At 39.8% G+C, this 24,893-nt stretch overlaps 1 protein-coding gene across 1 annotated transcript in view; it reads left to right on the top strand.

Moving 5' to 3' along the window:
* Adgrg4 (adhesion G protein-coupled receptor G4) overlaps positions 1-24,893 on the top strand; it is an 86,260-nt gene that overhangs the window by 39,868 nt on the left and 21,499 nt on the right. Inside the window, exons 9-13 of the mRNA XM_027433398.2 lie at positions 59-177; positions 8,811-9,027; positions 10,183-10,339; positions 18,421-18,555; positions 24,324-24,443. Coding sequence (XP_027289199.1) covers positions 59-177; positions 8,811-9,027; positions 10,183-10,339; positions 18,421-18,555; positions 24,324-24,443 — 748 coding nt within the window. The remainder of the gene's footprint in view (positions 1-58; positions 178-8,810; positions 9,028-10,182; positions 10,340-18,420; positions 18,556-24,323; positions 24,444-24,893) is intronic.

Here is a 24,893-nt window from a genome sequence, read left to right as displayed (position 1 = left end):
CTTCAATGAGAACGCTGGATCATGCCTCTTGTTCCTCCATTCCATTTTTTCTTTGCAGTTCTATCAGCATGCAAACTGGCAAGTGTCAATGGGAAAAACCAAGGTTTAAGGAATGCAAGTTGCTTCAAGCACTCCCTGATAAGATTGTGGATCTTGCTAATATCACCATAAGCGATGGTAAGACAGTTTTATGCACATGAGAGAAATCTTGGGACCTCCCTTAATTTGCTGACTTGACCTGAGATACAAGAGAGTATATTTAGAACTCAGTCTATGAAAATTTACCTACAGAAACTCTGTCTCAGAAGCCATGTGCTTGTTGGTGGAGGTGGGCAGGAAGTAGGACTATTGGACTTTTCTATTTTGTAGACTTTCATTTTAAATTTTTACCATTATTTTCCCTTTCTTTTCCATATTTAAAAACTTCTAAGAACCTAGCCTCGTGGCACATTTCTATAATCCTAGCACTTGGGAGGCTAAGGTAGGAGTATCTTGGGTTCAAGGCCAGTCTTGGACGCATAGTGAGAGAACCTGTTTCAAAAACAAAATAAAACAGTGAACACCCCCCACACACATACACACATGACTCCCAATTCAGGGATTTATCAATTATAAAGAAAAAGACTGCTCTAATGGATATTACAAATGTCACAATATTTAGCAAACAGAATATTCAATTTTATAAACAATTTGGGCAGTATAAATTAGTGCTAAGCATAAATTCTGGAAAGTGTGATTGTTTGAGTCAATCATGTAATGCCAAAATGCTCTTTGTAATAGTTGTATCAATTTATAATCTATTTCACAGGCTAAGGAAGTGCCTGGTTCAGGACACCTTCATGAACACAGCATGTTATCACGCTTTGGAGTCTTAGGTGATTTGATTAGCAAAATCTGATATCTCAAAGTAATGCTAAAACATTTTAGTGGTGATATGCACAGGTTCCCCATTTAGCAAATACAATCTAGTGGGTCATTTTATTCAATGAGGTTGTCCTTAGTAACTCTGTCATGCAACCATCATTGTGAATTCTATAGAGGTGATTCGTTACAAATGACCATTTCATTGTACAAAGAATGGATGCACTCATTCGCATAACCTCTCTCTCTCTCCCCACAGTTCCTCAAAAACATCAATCCACTTTTTACTTGTGTGAATTTTGTTTATTGTAGTCATCGCAAAATGTTTTTGAAGTTTCTTCATATTGCAGCATAGTCCAGTACTCCATTTTTAATAGTTGAATAACCCTGTATTAAAATTGACCTATCACATTTTACTAGTCACTCATCAATTTTGTTTGTATGTTGGGCTATTATTTATAGACATGCTGTGAATATTTGTACTACAAATCACTAGTTGACATGTTTTCTTCTCTTAGGACATACTGAAGAGCACAATTGTGAAGTCATCTGGTAACTCTATACGTAGCCTTTGAGGGAACTACAAAACTGTTTTCCATAGCTACTGAGCCATTTTTGCATCCCCGCTGACACCACTTGAAGGTTCCTCTCCTCATGTTGTTGTGAACACAAACCCATCTTTTAGTTACAGATGATGCCAGTGCCTCCCTCCACTCCCCATTCATGTATACTTTTATTCTGGATTTTAGTAGTTTATGTCTTTTCTCTTGTTGTCCTGCTCAGTCTAGAGAAAAGGATTTGAATTTTTCATAAAAATCTATTTGTTTAGAGGAGAAGCAGGTTAATAGCAATATCTAGTCTTGTGAGAAAGAGTCATGCCAGGTATAACCTATAGATCAAAATGGCCTTGAACTTTCAATGGTCTTGCCTTTGCCTCCTAAGTGTGGGGATTCCAGGCATATACTGCTATGCCCAGCAACAGCAACATTGAAGAAAACATAGAGACCCCCTCTGTGCTTGCCACACATGCATAGTCCTCCCTCACAGTCACAAGACAGGTAGCTTTGTTGAAGTGGATGACTCTCCCCGACACAGGTGGCACTTTATATTGGGGTTCACTCTTGACCCTGGACAATGTATATCTTATGGTCTTTACTGCTATGATAAAACAAAAACAACTTGGAGAGGAAAGTGTTTATTTCACCTTAGAACTCTCAGGCCACACTCCATCACTGAGAGAAGTCAGGGCGGGAATTCAGCATAGTAACCTGGAGGCTGGAACTGAAGCAGAGGTCATGGGGAGAGGATGTCTACAGACTTGCTTAGTCTGTTTTCTTACATAACCAGTACCACTTGCCCAGGGATGGTACTACTCACAGTGAGCTGGGCCATCCCACATCAATCACTAACTAAGAAAGTGCCTGACAGACGTACCTGTAAGCCAGTGTGATAGAGGCATTTTCTCAATGGATCCCAAACAACTCTAACTTGCATAAAGTTGATATAAAACTAACAAGGACAGTGTGTACTGGTAACTATAAGCATAAATGGGCATGGCATATAACCACAGAATCACACTGCCTTACAGCCTCCTTGTAGTACACTTATGCATTCCTCTCTCCCCTCTAGTCTCTGACACTCAGTGGTCTTTTTATTATCTCCATGCTGTTGTCTTTCCCAGGGTGTAACATGGTAGAAGTCATGCAATGTGCACCCTTTTCAAGTTCACTTCCTGCCCTTGGCAGTGCACGTTTCAATTCCACTATGTCTTGCTCACACATTTCTTTTTAGTACTGACTAGTATTCCATTGCCTGGATCTATGAGAGTTTATTTATCCATTCTTCTACTTGAGGACATCTGTTTTGCTTCCAAGTTGTTCTCTTGCTCCACATCCTCTGCAGCATTTGCTCCTGTCAATGTTTTGGATTTAGGCCACTCTAAAAGCTGTGTATTATTATGTCGTTGCTTCTTGAATTTGGAGCTCCCTAGTGATATATGGATTGAGTAGCTTTTCACATGCTTATCTGTCATCTACATATCTCTTTTGGTGAAATATACGCCATAGACTGAATGTTTCTGCTACCACCTCCAACCGGAGCCAAATGTGTATGTTGATATCCTAATCCCACAATGATTGGGGCATTTGAAATGTCATGAGTGCTGCTCCTTTACAAACAGGATTTGTGTTCCTCCAAGGGAGGCCCCAGAAGCCTTGTTCTTCTCTTCCACCATGTAAAGTTACAGTGAGAAAAGAGCTGTCTTTGACCCAGGAAGTAGGGCCTGAAAATATAGGAAATCTTCTTTCCTCATGGAATTTCAATTTCTGCATAACTTTGTCGATGTGGTTGGCTGTACTGCCAGATTGGGTCTGGGATTTAATGAATGTCCTTTATTTGAGGCCTAAGTACAACAGCACCTTCCAGAAGGACCAGAGGATTGGCTGGAAGACAGAGAACTTGTTTGGCTTGTCTTCCTTGTGGAAGACTCACATTTCAGATCCTTGGCAAAGAATATGTGGCAGAGTTAGAAAAGTCAGTCCAACTCTGATGTCTAGATGGGAAACAGTGCATCAAGGCAGGAGGAGGCGCTTCCGGCTGCAGGAGTGGGTGGAGAGACAGAGGGCCTGGCTCAGGCTGACCTCCCTCCTTCTCACTGACAGATTTGCTTTAGACATGCTAATAGAATTTTCTCTTGTGGGAGAAAAAGTCAACAAATAGCCACAAAAAGAACAAAAGTACTGCACTGGCTTGAGAGTTTTAGAAAATTAACTGAGAAGTTGCAATGATAAAGAACAGTTGGATGGATGGTGGCTCTCATGCATACAATTGTAAAGTAACTAGGGGGAGCCTATTAGCTTTGGAGGGATCCTCTTCTTCTTAAGTAGGGAACTTAACAACGATATGCACAGTGTAAAGGAAAGAAATGAATTCACATTGAAACAATTTATGTCCATTTCCTTTTAATTTTGGTGACAAAGACTGGATATCATAGTTGTAGAAAAACCCTATAGTTCTCCCATGTAAATACTTGCTCTTCTTAACTCCCTTATATCACAATATTAGAAAAAAAAAAGACTTCATCTTTTCAGAGTCCTTTGAGTTCTGCTTGCTTCCCTGTTTATTTTTACATGTTTTTATTTAAGATTTTATTTTTCACTTTACATAACAACCCAAGATTCCCCTCCCCTTCTTTTGCCCCCCCCCCCGGTACCTCTCATCCTTCCCAGTGGCACCAGGACCTATCTCAGAGGAATGAATTGGCTTTTTGGAGCCCATGCCTGTGGTGGGATACCTTGCTCCCCTGGTTTTGTTATCACCTGATACCATCATGGCAGGCAGGACAGTGAGTGATTGACAGAGAACACGGACTCGGGTGGAGGTCAGGGATGAATAAATGCCTAGCATGTGCAAGGCTCTAGGCTTCACCTCTTGGTCAAGGCAGAAGGATGACAAAGCTCCACCATTTCAACCCCCAGCCACTTGGAGAAAAGAAATGAAATGCCACAGGGGCTGTAGAAGGGGAATTGTAGGGGAAGCTGTAGCCAGCCCCTAAGAAGGCGTGGCTACAGCTTCCCCTACAGGGCTGTAGCAAAAAGTCCTGGTAAAGCACTCAAGTTCTGGAGCCAGAGAGGGTTAGATGGTTAGATGTGTCCTCACGTCTTAATCTGTGTGAAGGCGCTCATATGAATAATCGTTGTGCGAGGGCGTTAATGCTTTGCTGTTATAGCTCATCTTCAAAATGCCAAACATCATTGCATCCATTCCTTTTCCACCGGAGCTGGCTGCTTAATGGGGTAGAATTTTGACAGTAGAGTCCCTGTCAATAACAGGTCTCATTTTTTAAAAAAAATTCTTCTCTGATACAACACATCCTGACTGTGGTTTCCCCCCTTCCCTCCACTCCTCTCAGCTCACCCCTCCAACACACACCTCCCCTCTCACCCAGATCCACTCATCCTCTGTTTCCCTTCAGAAAAACAAACAAACAAACAAATAGATCTCCCAGGGATAGCAGCCAAACATGGCATATCAAGTTACAATAAGAATAGACACAGACCCTTATATCAAGGTGAAAGGGTCTAGTTTTTAAGAGGACAGGAGTGTAGGTATTCTTCTCCTTGGTGCTTTCTCACTTACGGTGCTTCCTCAAAGAACACAGTTATTGTGTTTGGAGAAGTCCAATGGTATGCTGAGAAATATTTTAGTAGCCAATTCTACCCCTAAAGGGTAATTAATGATTTGTAGCCTTTGAATTTGCTATTTTTCTGATTTTTTTTTGAGACAGTGTTTCTCTGTGTAGTCATGGCTGTCCTGGAACTCACTCTGTAGACAAGGATGGCCTCGACCTCAGAGACCTGCCTGCCTCTGCCTCTGGGTTTAAAGTTGTGTGCCATCATGGCCCAGTGAAATTGACATTTTTTTATAATGTAATATTCTCATGGCAAATACAAACTCTAACACATAGTCAGTGAACTGTGAAGTCTCCGAGGGGTGGCGTACACAGAGACAATGGTAATAAATAGTCCCAAACATATCTGTGAAGTGTAGCCAAATAACTGGCAGACGGTGTGCTTTTGAGAATCCTCATTGTTTTTAATATAATTTCATTAGAAGTTTGTATAATTTAAATTGAATGGTGCCTTCATTTAATAACCAGACCACAAAATATCCCAGAAACTCACAAATTAGGTTCTTATGAGCTTGCATAAGCTGGTTCTACTATGCACTGGACTCAAGCCACCTCTGAACCCAAGTCCCTGGAAAAGGCCATGTGGAAGAAGTGCCATCACAGCCCCAGGTGACTAGCACATGCTTAGCATCAATTGCTGGGTGTAAGAGGCACTTACAAGCCAGTCTAGCCTTCAGATGGGTCCAGCCCTGGCTTCAGTTCCATTGCAACTACTTGGGAAGTCCCCAAAGAGAATTGCTCAGTTGAGTGCACTCAACACACAGAACCACAAAAGATAATGATTAGCTGCTGTGTTAAGCTACTAAGAGGGGATGGTTTGTAAGGCAGCACTGGCTCAGAGAAATAGCATAGTAAAAAAAAAATCCTTATTGTTTTGATTGTTAAGATTATTGGCAGATTACCTGAAACAATATTTCAAGCAACGAGAATCCATTCTGCAACTTACAAAGGAAGATTCCTTTTTACTCTTGCATAGGAACCTAGAATTTTTTATGCAATGACTGTATCCAGAATTTCCATTAAAAAATACATAACTCCAGATGAAAAGTCTATAATTACTTTCCTCAGTGTAGTTAGTCTCCTATCGGCCTGTTGTTTACTTTCATTCTGCCACAGCAGGGACAGCGTGAAGCGAAGTCACACCACTGAATCCCAAAGAATCATGACTAGGCAGCTCTGGCTATTCCATTTGCAACAAGGCCTGAAGAATTTAAATAACAGCAGTAGAAAAATATGGGAAGGAGCTCACATATTTTTCCTCCACCACTAATTTGGTTATTTTCTTAGCTTATTTTCTAAGTTTTATATATATATACATATATATATATATATATATATATGATATATATATATTATATATATATATATATTATATATATATTATATATATATATATATATATGTGTGTGTGTGTGTGTGTGTGTGTGTGTACAACTTCTAGGAGTTGGTTCTCTCCTTCCACCATGTGAATCCTAGGGATAAAATTCAGGTGGTCAAGTATGGAAGCAAATGCCTTTCCCCACTGAACCATCTTCCAAGACTGTAGTTTCTCTGTTTCTAAATGGACCATAAGAGAGATATTAACATGAACGAAATATTAATTTAGAAACAGTTTCCTTCCTTTGTATCTCCTCAGAGAAAACACTGAAATTGCTTGTGAACTTTTTTTTCACTTTGAATTTTTATCCTTACTTTATTTTTAAGAGTTTCCCTTAGTATTATGTTCCCCTGGTTGGTCTTGAACTTTTTTTCTTCATTTAAATTCCTTAATTACTACTCATATTTCCATATCCATCCTTCCATTCCCTCACTCTCTCATCCTCCTATGTTCCCCACCAACCCTCCCAACCCCCCCCCAACATCCTCCCCAGGGATAGTGAGGCCCTCTATAGGGGAACCTTCAAAGTCTGACATATCGTTTGGGGGAGGGTCTAGGCCTTCCTTGTTGTATCTGGGCTGCAATAGTATCCCTCCATAGGAAATGGGCTCCCAAAGTTCATTTGTGCTCTAGGGATAAAGACTGGCTCCACTGTAAGAGGTCGCATAGACTGTCTTGGCCTCCTAGCTGGCACACGCATTCAGAGGGCCTGGTTTGGTCCAATGTTGTTTCCCCAGCTTTATGACTAGGGTCTCCATGCTCTCAGCAGGTCAGGTCAACTGTTTCTGTGGGTTTCTCTAGCACTGTCTTGGCTCCTTTGTTCATCCCTCCTCCCTCTCCACAACTGGATTCCAGGAGTATGGGTCAGTGCTTAGCTTAGGTGCCTGTTTCTGCTTGGAATAGCTACTGGATGAAGGCTCTAGGAATGGTAACCCAGGTAGATGCCCTTCCCCTATAATGAGATTGATGTCTGTCTACCTTGCTTACCATTGCTTGTGAACTTGTTTCTACATAAGGCATGGGCAAGTTGGGGGTAAGGGAGAAGGGCTTAAGAAGATCTTGGTTACAATTGCTGAACTTCCATTGATGAGCTCAGAGTTGCTTGTAGAAATAAAAAGAAAAAAGGAAGAAAACTGGGGAAAGATGAGGAGGAAAAAAGAGAAAAAGTCTGCATGGGGAATACAGTTGTGTGGAGCTTGAGGTAGAGGGGAGATTTGGGTGCCTGGGAAGAGGAGGAGGAGGAGAAGGAGTGAATTTTGCACTCCAATTGTTTTCTTTTTCCCAAACACAGCTGGTTATTCATAATATGAGCTAAGTTAAATGTGCCATGAGTGTTCTCTCCCTCTCTCTGGAATCTTTCTCAACAGAACAATTCTTTCTCAATTTCCCCCTTCATATTTTGGTTACTGGGTTTTAAGTTAGGAAGACAGGGCCAGGAAGATCAGCTTTATATGTGCTATAGGGAAGTAAAATCTACTTTGCTTTGTATTTGTTTAATAGCTCTCTTCACTTTAAAAGGGGGGTAGATTCAAATAAAATAATGGTTTGAACAAGCATTTATGTGACAACTAAGGATGTTTGAACACTGATTGTGAACATTTGGTGCTGTAAATATTATTGGAAATTTTCATCTTAATCTAATTTAGTTAGGATACTGGTTAAGATAAAAGTTGTTTAATTTTAAAGACATGTATTGAAGTGTTCGTGGATGAAGCTATGGGTATGTGGATGGGGCACAGGTGGGTGAGAAAGGACATAAATTAAGATTAGCCTTCCACTGACATGTGTTCAAGCCGGGTGATTCATGAAGCGCATGGAGATTCATTAGATTATTCTTTTGCTTTCTGAATATGCTTGGAAATTTCCATAATAAAAAGTGAAGAAAAAAGTGGGCGAGCTAATAGCTATTGTTCTTCCTCCTTAGAAAATCTAAATTAATTGCTTCTTATTATGTGGTCCGTATTTGCTTTCTACCTGTGGGTTGCCACTTCTTGACAGGAAATACTAATCACTACCCTTGATTGTGAAAACTTAGACTCAATGTTTGCTGATATTTGAGTATAGGTGGGATCTTAACTCGAGCCAACACTCAAAAGTCTTAATTAGCATCAAGTTTCAAGATAATTCTTCAGTGACAAAAAGATTCCCCTAGTGCATTTGAAATCAGACTTAATGAATTCAGAAATTGACTTTTGTTCTTCTTCCCAGAACTATATCTATTGGAGAACTTGGGCATCAATAATTTCCCATGGTAAACTTTGTTCACTTGGTTTGTGTTTCTACTTCATTGTCTTTTCTATTTAAAGGGGAGGAGGCCATCCAGCATAGCCCCACACTAAGGGTAGAAATGAAGGTCACCCATTTCTACTTTGTTTCCTCCAGAGAATGCCGATGACGTTGCAGAGCACATTTTAAATCTGGTGAATGAGTCTCCACCTCTGGATGAAGAAGAGACAAAGATTATTATTTCTAAAGTAGATGATATTTCCAACTGTGATGACATAAGTACCAACCTAACCCAGAGTATCCTCCAAATCATCAGCACAGTAATGGAAAAACAAAGTGATTCAGCTTCCAATCTGCCTCCAGTAAGCAATAAGTAAGTCAAAGCGCTTAGCTCAGAGACATGGTTTCATGAAACTTAGATGTTATAGTATTACTTCTACAGCAAACTGGCAGTTAAGCATTGACAAGGTCCAGTGCAGTGGATAGCACCATTTGCATACGAATGAGATCTCAGTAGTTATGATTCTTCAAATAAATTCTTAGCCAAAACCCAGCCTGAAATCCCTCCAATGGTTGCACATTTTTATAAAACTTATCTAACCCATGGAACCCTGAAAAACTTAGGAATTGTTCCGCTTGACACTTTCTACCTCAGAGTTGACTTGTGAATGTCTAATTCTTAGATTTATTTATTTATTTTATTATATTTTTATTTATTCTTTGAAAACTTTCTATACTTCCTCAATGTAGTTTGCTCTCTCTCTCTCTCTCTCTCTCTCTCTCTCTCTCTCTCTCTCACACACACACACACACACACACACACACACACACACACAAACACACACATGTATTTCACTACTCCTTCTAACTCCTCTTAGTGCCCTCTCCCCATTTTATAGGTAGCATTAATTGGACACAGGGGTTTATTCATAACAAACTTAAGAAGACAACACCTCTTAATGAAGCACTATCCATACATCCTTTAACCTCTTAAAATATTCTAGTAGAATCAATGAATTCATCCATTTCTCCCTACTCTCTTTTCGCTCCCCCGGCCATCTGCTTGAGCCTCCTATTCCAGCCCTTTGCTTCCATTGTTGCCCCTCTGTGACCCATTTTCTACACAGCAGTCACTGTTACGTTTCAGTGTATACATCGGATCACACCTTGCTTTTCAAACCACTTGGTGTCATTCCTTTATGGGTTAAATAAAATCCAAACTTCTAAGACAAATGAGGCCATGACAGATCTGACTTTATAAAAGGTAATTTCATTTGATTTTTGAAATGATCCTTCAAGATGCATGCTGGTACTACTTCTGACTTGGCTTTCAAGGGGACCAAAGCTCTAGGAGATCATTTTGTTCACCCCTACAGAAATTAGAGGCTGCTGTGCTCCCAAGCCAAGGTTCTTATTAAACAACATCAAGATGACAATGACAAAGTCAAGCCTTGCATTGAGACATCTTGGGAGTTCTAGTTTTATCAAGGCAGAAAGAGTGCTGATTGCCTCTACTTCTTCTTTTCAGGATTCTGAGGATAATTGAGCGTGCTGGTCACAAGATGGAGTTTGTGGGGACAATGGCAAATCTCACTGTGGCCAGGCTGGCTTTGGCCGTGCTGCGGGTGGACCACAGGTTTCAAGGTATGGCCTTCAGCATCTCTGAAGAAGTCACAATTCCCCAGGTGAGTGCAACTCAGGAAACTGAGAGCCAGGCAACCAAATGTTCCATATCTTCACCTTTGAAGTTCTTAGGAAAGCAAAAGTTCACCCTTGGAAGCTATTAACCTGAATGGGAATATTAGAAAATATAGAGATCCCAGGGATCTGGTGTCTGTGTGGTGTGCAATGATGTCATAATTGTCTCTGTCACCTGAAATAATCCTAAATATTAGTTGACTGTTGGCTATCATGTAGGAGGAATTTATTGCATGTTGGTTGTTCCACTACTGAATATTGTTGGAATACATAAGGTGATAGAAAACTCAAGGAATGTGTCCATGGTTACATAGCCTAACAGCTAAACTGAAACTCAGACTTATGTTTGGCTGGGTTTAAAGTCTGGTCCCAGGTTAGGTAACAGAAGCAAATAACAAATGTTTGATGTGATGTGGATGCTAATTACCCTGATTAATCATGCTGTACCCAATAGATAAATGCAACCATTATGTATCAATTATGAAACTCTCAGCCCTTTCCACCATCTAGCAGCACTTCAGTCTCTGGTAGGTCATATGCTACTTCAGAGCAGTTTGAGGGACTGGATTTTATTTTTACACCTTAAAAACAAATGATAGATTTACATATGGGAGAACATACAAATCCTAAGTGCGTGATCTCTGAGTTTAGCTAAGGTGTGTGTCCACATAACCCTAAACCCTATCGAGATATAGAATATTGTCATTGCTTCTGAAAGAGCCTCACTTTCCTCCAGGGGCCACCAACATCCCAACATTTTCCTGCCCCAATTTGTTTCTGCTCTAGAACTTTATACCTCCAAAGAAAATCGTGTGGTATATATGTGATTCTCTGGTAGAAGTCTTCTTTTGTCTTCCATATTAATCATTCCAAATTAATAATTTTGATTTATTGCTGAATTTATGGCTGAGGAATAATATTTCATTGAATAAACACATTGTGTACTTTTACAATTTATTCTACTGTTGCTGTATGTTTGGTTGTTTCCAGTTTGCAAATAATACAAATAATGCTCCTATGAATGTTTGCATAACAGTCTTTGTGTGGACATGTTTTCATGTGTCTTGGACAAACACTTAGAAATTGAATAGCTGGCTCTTAGGGCATATACTTGTATTTGTAAGAAATTCCCGTGCTCTTTTCTCCTGTGGCTAATGATGGGCAGGAAGCTTTCATTTTCATCTTGATTGCTCGCATAACTTCTTTGTTGACTTAGCTGTCAAAGTCTTTTGTTTGTATTTTAATTGGCTCGTAGTTCTTCTTTGCATCTTTGCTATCATTTTCTCAGTGGTGCCTTTTCATAGGCACATGTTTAGAATTTTTGAAATCTAATTTGCAGTCCTTTTACCTTACTAGTAATCATGATTTGCCTGGGAAACGGGTCCCTTATGAAAACATTCTCTTACGCTTTTTTCCCTTTGTTTTATTTAAAAACTGGTTTTTAATTTTATATTTATTTATTTATTTATTTATTTATTTATTTATGAGACAGAGTCTCTCACTGAACCTGGACCTTACTGCTTTGGCTAATGACTAGTCGTTGAAACCTCAGAGTTTTCTTGTTTTGCTCTGCAGTACTGGGGTAATGAATTTTCCAGCTTTTTACCTGGATCCTGGGGATGCAAACTCAGGTCCTCGTGCCTGTACAACAAGCACCTTATCAGCAAAGACGTTTTCCCTAGCCTTTATTAGCCTTATTTTGATGTCTATTATTTCTAAAACTCAAATCTTTAACATGTGTTTTCATTATTTGTCACTGCAAATATCTTCACTTTCTTCTTCAATGCATAAATTGCTTAGATGTGCATTTAAATCCCAACTATTTGGAGATATCAAAGATATTATCATTTATGATTTATTTCATTTTGGCCACAGAATACACTTGATATGATTTCATTTAGTTTTGTGAGATAGGGTCTTATATATCTATCCCAAGATCACTTCCAACTCAAAGCAAAAAGTAGCTGAGGATGACCTTGAACTTCTGATCCCTGTGTATCTACCTCCTAAGTGCTGAGCTAATAGCCATGGGGTTGCCATACCTGATTTAACTTGAATGTTTTTTAACACATTTAAATGTATTTGAACTTGTCTCAGATTTTGTGTCCATGAAAAAAGTGTGCATTTTATAGTTCTTAGGTATACTGTAGCATAAATATTAATACAGTCAATGTGGTTGATAATGTTCTGATCATCTATATGTTTACTAACCTTTTTCTTATTTTCTAGTTGAGAGGACTATTAAAATCTCTAATTTTGTAAAACCATTCCTTTAATTCTTTTACATTTTGACATATTTATTTCATATAAATTTATGTTGTTGGGTTTTCCTGATACCATCCTTAATCATAACTTATTTATCATTATAAAATTCCTATCTCTGATGTGTTTCTTTCAGACAGTGTTTCTCTATGTAGTCAGGACTGGGTTTGGATTAGCTCTATGGCCCTGGCTGGGCTGCATCAAGTGAGACAGCGTTCTCTCCTTCCTATGTACTGCAATTGTATGTGTGTGGCACTATGCCTGCCAGTCTCACCTTCCTCACAATTGTTTTAGTATACGTGAGCGTGTGCATGTGTGTGCTCACTATTTTCTTTATATCTAACGTACAATACTTGTAGATAGCATATAGTTCATGTTTGACATTTTTATCAACCCTGAAGATTTCTGCATTATAGGACATGTATAATCCTTTAATGTTTAATATAATTATTGACATGATTAAACTTAAAATTATACTTTTATGTTCTTTTCTATACATTTGCCTCTTATTCTTCTATTCTTCCTTTTTGTGATCTTTTATTTTAATTTAAAATATTTATTATACTTAATTTTAATTTCTGTAAGTATTTGCTCTTTATATTATCTTAAATCAGCACAGAATAGTTTTAGCAAATAACTGGTTTCCGTTATGAGCTTTTCATGCTGTGGGTTCTGATCATGCCGCCCCACCTTCCTCTCTTGTTACACTAGCTCTCCTTCTGGCGGTCACTCATTCCTTTAGTCTCCTTTATGCCTTTTCAAAGTTAATAGATTCTGCAAAATGAAAACATGCATTTTTTGTATCTCTGATTTTTGACTTATTTCACTTAACATGATGATCTCCAGTTACACTCATTTCCCTGTGGCATATTTCATTCATCTTCATGGCTGAATAATATTTTATTGGGCATATATAACTACAATTTTAATCCATTTATATGTCAGTGGTCACCTCAGCTGATTCAATCTATTTGCTATTATGAATATTATGAGAATAAACAAGGGAGTACAGGTCTCTGTCTTACATGTGACTTGGATTCTTTTTGGGTATATACTCAGGGATGGGATGGATACATAATATGGCTGGACTTTTTTGGTTTCTGATGGAACTTCCATACCGATTTCCATAGGAACTGAACTATGTTACATTTCTTACAACACCATTTGTCCTTTCTATAACATAGTCTTAGTTAGGGTTTCTACTGCTGTGATTAAACACCACGTCCAAAAGCAAGTTGGAGAGGAAGGGGTTTATTTGGCTTACACTTCCATTTTGTAGTCCATCATTGAAGGAAGTCACGACAGAAACTCAAACAGGGCAGGAACCTGGAATCAAGAGCTGATGCAGAGACCATGGAGGCCATGCTGTTTACTGACTTGCTTCCACAGCTTACTCAGCCTGGTATCTTATAGAACCCAGGGTAACCAGTCCAGAGATGGCATCACCTGCAATGGGCTGGCCAATCTTATGGAGGCATTTTCTTACTTGAGGTCCCCCCCTCTTAGATGACTTTAGTTTGTGCCAAGTTGACATAAACTATGCAATTTTTACAATTTTGCAATTTTCTTAATGTTTGCTCTAGAGATTAAAATATACATCATAGTATTTTTCATATTCTAGTTAGAGTTAATATTGGCTGCTTCACAAAAGTAAGAATTTAAAACCATAAATACATTCATATACTCCCTGTTCTCTAATTTTATTTTTAATTATTTTTTTCATTTTACATACTAATCCCAGTTTCCCCTCCCTCCCCTTCTCCCACCACCCACCTCTTCCCTTCCCACTCCATCCACCTCTCAGAGAGAGTAAGGCCTTACTTTGAGAGTCAACAAAGTCTGGCATACCAGGTTGAGGCAGGACTAAACCCCTCCTCCATGTATCAAGGCTGAAAACAGTATTCCACCATAGGGAATGTGCTCCAAAAAGCTGGTTCTTGCACCCAGGATAGGTTCTGGTCCCACTGCCATGGGCTCCTGTAACAGATCAAGCCACACAACTATCACCCACATTCAGAGAGCCTAGTTCGGTCCCATGCTATATAGGTTAATTTTTTTCTTTTTTATTATTTATTTATTCTTTTAAATTTCATTTTACATTCCAACCACAGTTCTCCCTCCCACCCCTCATCCAACCCTTCCTCCTGACCCTTCTCACCTCCCCCGAGTCCACCCCCAGTGCACTCCTCCTCATGGGTAAGGGCTGTCATGAGGAGTCAACAAAATCTGACACAATAAGTTGGGCAGGGCCAAGCCACTCTCCCATGCTTTAAGACTGAGCATGGCATCCCACCATAGGGAATGGGCTCCAACTAACTAGCTCATGTACCAGGTTTGTATCGTGGTGCTATTACCAGGGCTCCTCTGATAGTCCAAGCTTCACATCTGTCTCCCACATATGAAGGTCTTATTTGGGTCCCCTGGACCTTCTACCACTGTCGGTCTAGAGTTCATGAGTTTCCACGAGCTTGGCTCAGCTGTCTCTGAAGCTTTCTCCATCATGATCTTGGCCTCCCTTGCTCATATAGTTCCTGCCTCTCTTCACCTGGATTCCTGGAGCTCAGTCTGATTCTTGACTGTAGATCTCTGTATCTGGCTCCATCAGGTACTGGATGAAGGATCTATGATGACAATTAGGGCAGTAGCCAATCTGATTACACGAGAAGGCCAGTTCAGGCACTCTTTCCACAATGCTAGAAATCTTAGCAAAGGTCATCCTTGAAAGACTATAGATTTTACAAGAGAATTTTATGATTATTTATTTATTTACTTATTTATTTGAGTTTTTGGAGACTGGGTCTCATTATATAGCCCTGGCTGCCCTGGAACTCATTATGTGGCCTAGGCTGGCCTGAACTAATATAAATCCACCTGCCTCTGCCTCTGCCTCTGCCTCTCTGCCTCTCTGCCTCTCTGCCTCTCTGCCTCTCTGCCTCTCTGCCTCTCTGCCTCTCTGCCTCTCTGCCTCTCTGCCTCTCTGCCTCTCTGCCTCTCTGCCTCTCTGCCTCTCTGCCTCTCTGCCTCTCTGCCTCTGCCTCTGCCTCTGCCTCTGCCTCTGCCTCTCAAGTTCTGAAGAGCAGAATTCCATCTAGCATCATTTGATGGTAGTTTCACAAACTTCACCTAGCCTTTCTCACAGTCCAAGCTGTTCTTGTGATGAATTATCTTAGTTTTAATTTTTCTGAAAATATCTTTCTTTGATTTGAAGGTTATTTGACCCCACCCTCATATCATGTTTTGAAAATCTTCCACTCTCTTTTCTGGTCATAATCTCCTGGTGAGAAATCAGTATCAATTAAATTTTGTTTCTCTGTATGAGATGTGGAATATATCATTTCCATTTGTTGCCTTTTAATATTTTCTTAGATTTTTCTGCAGCTTGATTATTATGTGCCATAGTGTGTTTTTCTTTGTATTTATCCTATCAGGATTTGCTGAGTTTCATGAATTCATAATTTATTATTTATTCAGATATTGTTTCTTCACCATGTTTTCTGTCCATTAGAGACTCCAATTTCATGTATGTGTGAACTTTTAATACATCTTCAAAAGTCCTTGAGATTCTGTTCAGTTTTTTGTTGTTGTTTTGTTTTTCAAGACAGGGTTTCTCTGTGTAACCATGGCTGTCCTGGAACTCTTTCTGTAGACCAGGCTGGCCTCGAACTCATAGAGATCTGCCTGCCTCTGCCTTGCAAATGCTTGGATTAAAGGCATGTACCACCACCACTAGGCTTCTGTTCATAGTTTTAATTATTTTATTATCTGTTTTGTGATGGGATAATTTCTGTTCATGTATCTTAAAATTCAGTGGCATTTATTATTGTCATATAACTGTTGAACTCATCTAGTACAACCAAAATATTCTAATGGTCATCCTAGAATTTTCTTTTCCTCTGTTGTATTCTTCTTGTTCTTATTGTTTTGCTGTTTCTTTTTTCTAGTATTATTCATTCTCTTTGCATTAATTGAAAGTATATTTTATTTTAAATACCTGAGCAGAGCTGTACTTGAGGCTTTTAAATCATTGTTAATCTTATTTTTGGTTGTGAGCCTAGCCTTTAACAAATCTCTCCAGCTGTCTGTTAATTTTAGTGTTTGTGTCCTCTCAAGATTGTTCTCCATCAATAAAGGATCATATGAATTCTTTCTCCATAGGTTCAGAAAATTTGGATTACATTCTGAACATTGTGAATTTTCTTATGTGGAAATTCCTGTCTAATATATTTCTCTGAAAGCTATTGATTTGGTTATAATGGGCTATTAAGTTGTCTGGAGTCAAAGTAATCTCCATGTCTTAGGTGGCATTTCAAATCTCATTTGAGTCCGTTCATCTTTATTTGGAGTTTGTCCTCTGCATTGATGACTCAGAGGCTAGCACATAACCCTGTACAGAGTTTAGCTCTCTCCATTCAAGATGTTCCCCATCCCGTCCTTCCAATGCTTGTGGTTTTCTTGATACTTTGCTTCTGATTCTTCACAATAGGAATAAGTAGATTTCTCCAGCAGCATTTTTAGATGCCCTTCAAAGCAGTATTTGTGTCAGCCCAGCATTAGCTGAGCAGCTGAAAACAGGTTGTTCACCTTGTACTTTTACCTTTTCGGGGTGCTTTCTCTACTCCAGAATTTATCTGCCAGTGTTAATTTTCCTGGGCTTTCAAATGACCATTAGTTATATTCAGGAAACTCCTCACCCATTAAGAGCTAGTTAGCCATACTAGAAGCAGGTGCTGACCTCCTTGTTTACATATGGAGTCTCCATTATAAACATCAATAGGTAAGCAGACAATCAGCCCTAGTCACTTTTTTGGTACCGATTTGCCTATATGCTGAAACTAAATCGTGACCTGTAAGGTCATCAGCTGTGCTAGAAAGTCCACACAGGTTTTACATTCATCAATTTATTCTGCAAACATTGTACACTGCCACACATACCTCCCTTACTCTACACCCAACTAGGTTATATCTCACTGAGCAGAATCATGGATAATAGGAAAAATACAGACTCAAATCACACGTGTTCCTTCAGTTACCTCCTTGTTTTATGACCTCTGGATAAGTCTTTTAACTTCCCTGAGACTCTGTTTACTAATATCCTATTACAACATACTTCTCAAGTTTGACAAAGATATGGAAAATGCAGAGAAGGCGCATTAAACCCATTGTTTCCTGGAAGATTCAGGTTTCTGATTGTGATTTTTAATAAAGCCCATTTCCATTCTCAAAATGGTCTAGTGTGTACCAAATACTATTTGTTACAAATGAAACCAGCATGTCCTTGTAAGCACCAGTCTCTAGAAGAATTACTAAAGGCTAATGCCTTACTTCCCTGGCTCACTTTTAGTGAAAGCATTGCTCAATGGGCTGTGCAGCAGGTGCCTAATAGCACCGTATAGTTTGTTGTTTCTGCTTTTGGAACAATAGAGGAGAAGGTAGCCTGATGTCTCAACTCAACTTTATTTCTGAACATTGGGAGGGGGGGAGTTACCTAATTGGTTATTCTTCTTTTTACCACATGTGGGGACTTAGGTGAAAAGGAGAGAACCTTGGAAGGAAAAGTGTGTGTGTGTGTGTGTGTGTGTGTGTGTGTGTGTGTGTGTGTGTGTGTGTGTGTGTGTGTGTGTGTGTGTGTGTCTGTGTCTGTGTCTGTGTGTGTGTGTAGCAAGTGTGTGGCAGCCCATGGAACCAGGCCCTACCTCTCAGCCTCAGTCCTCTGTGGGAACTCTGAATTGGTTGGCATGGGACGAGGAGGGGATGTCACTATGATAGGTGAAGACTCCAGCTTTCATTTCCTGATTTTTCTTGGCAGATTTTCCTTGGTGGTATCCCTCTAAGGAGGGTCTTGGCTTCCATATATTTGCCTAAATCACTGAGGGAAAAAGTTCCTCTTAATGGCTTACAAACCATCTTGTTTAATTTTTTTGGCCAAACCTCACTCTTTAAGGTAAGTTTTTGCCTCTGGTAACTGTCATGAACTGACATGGTGAGTCACTGCAATTATGAACTACTGCTATTTTCATGATGTTCTGTTTATTTTAGAATATGCTCTGATTGATTCCACAAGTCTTTCAGCACAACCTCTGGCCCTCCACATGAATCAACATCTACTTTAATGATGTTTTAAACTTCTGAATTTTCACAGCTCCTAAGCTTTGGATGGGACCTTAAGGGTTATCTGGTGACCAAATAGAGGCCTTAAGATGTTTCAAAGCAAGAAAAGAACGGCATGTTCTCCTGATGAGATTGCTTTCAACTTATTATTTCTTCCTCCATCTCTCATGGCTTCTAGCTCTGAGTGATCTAAAACTCACCTTAAGTTAGAATGTGGTCCGGGGACCAGCTGCTGGGAATTGAAGCCACCATCGCTGTCTTCTACCTGTATGATTTCTGGAAAGTGATTCAACCTCTGGATGCTGTATTTTTTTGCAACATAAAATAGTCTAAGAATAGGACCTTATGGACCTGTTAATAACTGTAAAGTGCTTATGGTATTGCCTGGCACATCCTAAGCACCGAGTAAATGTTTGCATTGCTGTTGTTATTATAGGATTGGGTCTCTGCCTAGGACAACTCTATGTCATCATGCTGTTGAGATGACAGCAACCAGAGCTGGCATGAAGTTCATGACAGTGAGCACTGTTAATTTGAGACAAGCTCTCATCACGAACTTCTGGCTGACCTGGAACTTTCTTTGTAGATAAGGATGTCAGAGATCCTACAGCTTCTACCTCCTGAATTCTGGGATTAAAGGCATGTGCCACCACAACCAGCTTCAGTCATTAGAATTTATGCTTACTGCCTCATTTATTTCTCATGGGAAACTGAGGCTCAGCAAAATAGTTTGACCTAAGGTCACACAGTGATGAAGTGGTATAGTTAGGGGATCAAGTTCAGGTTGTCTATTGTCAAAGTTCTGACATTTGGTTTTTTTTTCTTTATCATTTGTGTGTGTGTGTGTATGTGTGTGTGTGTGTGTGTTCATGCATGTTTGTGTGTACAGGCACACAGGCACACACATACATAAACACATATGGATGTATATGTAGGGGCTGCATATGCATGTGTGTATGTGTGCATGTGGGAGGCGTAAGGTTGATGTCAAGAATCATCCTTTAATTGTTCTTCCACCTTATTCGTCAAGAAAATGTCTCTTAGTTAAAACCACAGCTTGCCAATGTGACTTGTCTGGGGATCATATGTGTCTGCCTTCCACAGCTGGAATTAGAGGTCAGCCTCCTGGCATTTTACATGGGTTTTGTGGATCCAAAAAATGGTCCAATGCTAGCACAGAAAGAACTTAGCCACTAAGCCATCTCCCCAACCTCAAGGTTCCTATATTTGAAATTAATTTGTCCAGATGTGCTTGCATGTCTAAGGAACTGTCCAAAGAAATGTATTCTTAGTGGTCAAATATTCACAGATTTATTGGGGAGGACATTATACTTGTCTAGTAAAAATATGGCAGATAGTTTTAGCACCTACCAATGTAAGTGTACCACGTCACCACCAAATGTGTTTGCAAGGTATTCTGTTTCCCTGGCATTCTGTAACCATTCTTCTCTCTAGCTAAATTCTGTTTGTTTCTGTAGTTTTAGTTCAAATCCTACCCAGGATGCCTCCCCAGAATTAATAACTCCATTTTCTCTTCTCTGTACCCAGGAAAAAATTAGTGGACAAATATTGTAATAATTATTTAAAATGTGTTCCATAGCTGTCTGAACCTTTTGGTATTCTTGTCACTGCTCTGTGTCATCAGAGATGCCATTATTTTTGGTCTTAATTTCCCTTCTTCCTTTAGAGGGCTGTGCTTGTCTCTCAGAATGAGAGATAAACTTGCTTTGCATAGATTTCACACTTAATAAGTAATTTTGATTCGCTAGCACCTTCCATTGAAATAGACTAAAGACCTTCGCCAAAATTAGCCTACAGACGTCATAGTGCCATGTGAAGAAGGGTTAGAACCAGCTTGGCATCCAATTCAGAGCTGGAAGCGCCCTCATAACTCACAGTGTCCATATCTTCATTGTGCCAGTGAGGTCACCAAGACCCAGAAATGGGAAGGCTTTTGCTGAAGGTGACATAATTCATTCTTTCATTCACTCAATCATTTATTGATTCATCAAATAGTCATTTAATTCCTACTCTAGGTCTTCCATGGTAGTGGGTGCTATGTGCTGGATGCTAGGTGCTGGGTGCTAGGGCTTCAGTGCTAAGCAAGAGTGAGGTGAGGTCTGCTCTTAGGAATAATACAATGAATTAAAAGAGAACAGAAAGTAGAAGTTTCTAACATTAAAAGAGGGACATGGGGCTGGACCCATGTCACTAGTGGCTGAGGAGTAAATGATTGAAGGCATGCTACCCTGTAACTACCTTTCTCTTCAGTGCCCAGGCCCCACAGCCTTAGTTTTACACAGCTTTCTCTGACAACTTTTGATCGAAATCTTAACAGTCGTTACAACATATTACCTTAGAAATTGTTGATAATCCACCACTCTTAAGCATCTTGTGCCTCTTCCTTTCTTCCACCAGCTGCAGCTCTTAGGGAGGAGCAATGGAACTGAGCAAGCACACTATGGCGTAAGGACTCTGGGACTGTAGAAGAGGGAAGAGCAGGGACTACCTGGGTTAGAGGAGATCTCAGCTGTGAAGGGGGCACAAAATGAAATGAGTGAATAGAGTTGGCACAGAGGAAACATCTGTATAAATGTTCAGAGGTATAACAGGTAAAACTTGAGTCTAGAGGAATGTAAAATGATCCCCCCTGTGCTTACTGTGTTGTAGGTTTCAGTGGCATCTTGTTCTGCCATTGAACGTGGGGTGCTGGCCCCACTTTAGGGCCTGGCTTCAATGTGTACATGTGACCCCTTACAAGGAAGAGGAGGTGCTGGCTCATGTTGGGTGCCAAGTAAAGGTATGTTAAAGGAAGTCCACAATTACCCAGATAAAGAATTATCATATATATATTTTGGGGCGCACTCACACAATGATGGTAAATAACCACCGTGGTCTTCCTGCTCCTGGCGATGCAGCCTCTGCCCTTCAGGATGCTCCAACCACAACCCAAGAGACCTTGAGCCAACCCCTCCTCCTCCTTATAAGGGATCACAATTCACCAGCTAACAATCTAAGCAACAGAGGAGAGGCTACCTTAAATGCCCTCCCCTGATAATGAGATTGATGACTGACTTATATGCCATCCTATAGCCTTCATCCATCCCCTGGTGGAAGTAGAAGCAAACACCCACAACTAATCACTGAACTGAACTGGAATCCAGTTGCAGAGAAGGACGAGTGAAGAGCAAAGGGATCCATACCAGGCTGGTGAAACCCACAGAAACAGCTAACCTGAACATCCAGGAACTCTTGCTCCCAAGACTGATAGCTGGGAAACCATCATGGGACTGATCCAGACCCCAGGAACATGGGTTTCAGTGAGGAGACCTCGGAAATCTACAGGACCTCCTGTAGTAGTTCAGTACTTACCCCTAGCATAGGTGTGGACTTTGGGAGCCCATTCTACATAGAGGAATACTCCCTGAGCCAAGGCACATGGGAGTGGACCTAGGCCCAATCCCAAAGTATATGATAGACTCTGATGACACCCTATGGAAGGCCTCACCATCTAGGGGAAGCAGAAAGGATATGTGATAGGTAGGGTTTTAGTTGGGGAGGTGGCAGAGGAGGACGGGAGAGAGAGGGAACTGGGATTGTCATGAAAAAAAATCTTGTTTCTAATTCAAATAAAAAAATCTGCAAAAAAATAATAAGGGGTCACATTTGCATACACTGAAGCCATGCCCTAAGGTGTGGCCACCACTCCAAGCCCATTGGTGGAGCAATATGCCACTACAATAGGTAAGAAACATGAATCCAGAGAATGGGTTAGTTAAGTGTGTTTTAATGGATATTTCTTCCTTTGGCCTTTTCACTGCAGAGAACTGCATACCTTAAGTTAAGTTGGAGGATAGTTAGAGTTCATCTGGTCTACCCTCCTTCCTCATGTTACCAATGACCCAGAGAAGAGAAGGTCTTTGGAAGAACCAGGGGACTTAGGCTATCACTTGTTTTTTTTTTTGAGTGTCAGTAAGACCTTACCACCATCATGGTTTGCTGATGTTTTGCTTTAGCAGGCTGCCTCAGGGATACTAAGTCATCAGAGTATGTATGTATTTGTTATTTGTCTAATTGTTGGAACTTAAGCAAGAAAGGATTGATTTTGGTTCACAGTTTGAGGGTACAGTCCACCACAATAAGGAAATCCTTGTGACAGAGGCTTGAGAAAGCTGATCACATAGTGTCTGCAGTAGAGCCCAAAATGACTGCTGATGCTTAGCTAGCTTTCTCCTTTTTTATTCATCCCAGGACTCCTAGTTGAATGAATGGTTCCACCCATATTTAGAGTGGATCTTCTGCTTCAATTAACCTAATCTAGATATTCCCTCAAAGGTATGCCTAGAGGCCAACCCAACCTAGATGATGCTTCTCAGACATGCCCAGAAGTTTATATACTATCAAGTTTCTAGATCCTATCATGTTGCAATATTAACCATCACACGGCTGTTTAGGATGAACACAAGTGGTCATGAACAGAAAGTAGGACACTTCCAAGTTGACCAAGAGCACATTCATGGTTACTCAATGTTTAGTTTGACTAGGGAGTAGCTAGGCACACTATTTTCCCAGTGGCATCTTCTAACCATGTCCAGTAGGCCCTTCAGTGGATGTCATCTGCACATCAGGCTTTCTTAATAGAGGATTTTCTTCATCTCCCTCTCATCTTACTCCAGCCTATCTGTGGTTTTATATACACAACAGAGGAAGTATCACTTAGCTAATTGGCCTTCTGGAATTTTGGCCTTTGGAACTTTGGCCTTGTTAATTAGAGAATCTCATATCTTTACAAATACATTTTAGTTTGTTGTCTTTAAATCTACATATTTGTAGAGCTATGAGCCACTCTAATTAACAAGGTCAAAGTTCCTATGCTGCCACTCATTGGCTGTGTGATCTTTGTACATACAGGTACTAAGCCTACCCAAACCTCAGTTTAGCTGATAAAAATGGCCATGTGATGTCAGTGAGAGCTGAAGAATATGCATGTGGAAAGCATGTAGCCAACTATCTGGATCACAGGATCCAAAGGGCCAATACCTGCTATTTAGACTGTGAAAGGCATGCCAGGATATAATGTGTGGACTTGGGCCTCAGAGCCTGTGGTCTTCCAGAGTGGAGCTGACTATTCTTGAAGACATGCTCCAAGATGGGTGTTGATAAACCTACTTTCTTCTCCTATGGTGGATAGACAATCAAATGGCTCATAACTAATTCATGATGTATTCAGATCCCTTATTAGAAAAGGTGTTCTTATAAGGATGATCAAGACTTACAACCAAATTAAATTGTGAAATGTTTAGATCTGGAGCATTACCAAAGCATAGTATATTTTACTTTGTTGCAAGGGCTACAAGCCCAATGTTGGTTGGATAGATTTGTTCTAGATAGATAGATAGATAAATTAATGAATTGTTCTAGTTTTTAAAATCACTGAGCCTTATGTGAATGGCAGAGATGAACTGAATGACTGAAAACTCACCCTTAGATTGTGGTTTTTCCACACTTCTGTGCCCAAACTGTGTAGCACATCACCAATTGTAGATTGATAATGCTTATATAAGAAATTAGACATTTAAGACCTTTATGTTTCATCTGCAGGCCAAAAACATTACTACTACATTAATGACATATGTTGTGAGTGCAAGCATCTCAAATATGTCCATTCAAAACTTGGCTGATCCAGTGATTATCATTCTGAAGCATATTCAAGGAAACTGGGTAATATATCTATTTTCATCTGGGAAGCAAACAGAACTCCTCTGTGGTTTTCCTGTTCAAAAAATGGCCAGTTAGCATTCAATTCAAAGACTTCATGATGATTTTCCAACTTCATGTAGCAGAAGTATAACTGAATATTTCTAGAAACAATGCTGTCCCCTCAAAGGATCTGGAATAGCAGCCATTCTAGCAAGACAGTAACTAAGCAGATCTCTTGGTTGTAACAGTAAAATCCTTTAAATTCCATGCATTTTTTGAGTGAGATCAACAACAACTTCATTGAAAGTAACATTTATATTCTTTGATCTTTCATGAGCATTAATACATGTATTAATTTCCAAAGGATTAAAATGATAATCATATGGAATAATATAAGGCATATATTACTAAATGATCAAATTCAGTCTTAGTAAAAGAATTAGTTACTGTTTCATTCTTTGACATTAATAT

The sequence above is a fragment of the Cricetulus griseus genome, chromosome X, assembly GCF_003668045.3.
Source record: "Cricetulus griseus strain 17A/GY chromosome X, alternate assembly CriGri-PICRH-1.0, whole genome shotgun sequence".
Taxonomy (NCBI): domain Eukaryota; kingdom Metazoa; phylum Chordata; class Mammalia; order Rodentia; family Cricetidae; genus Cricetulus; species Cricetulus griseus.
Note: the sequence above shows the minus strand (reverse complement) of the source record. Positions and strands in the feature narration are given on the sequence as shown.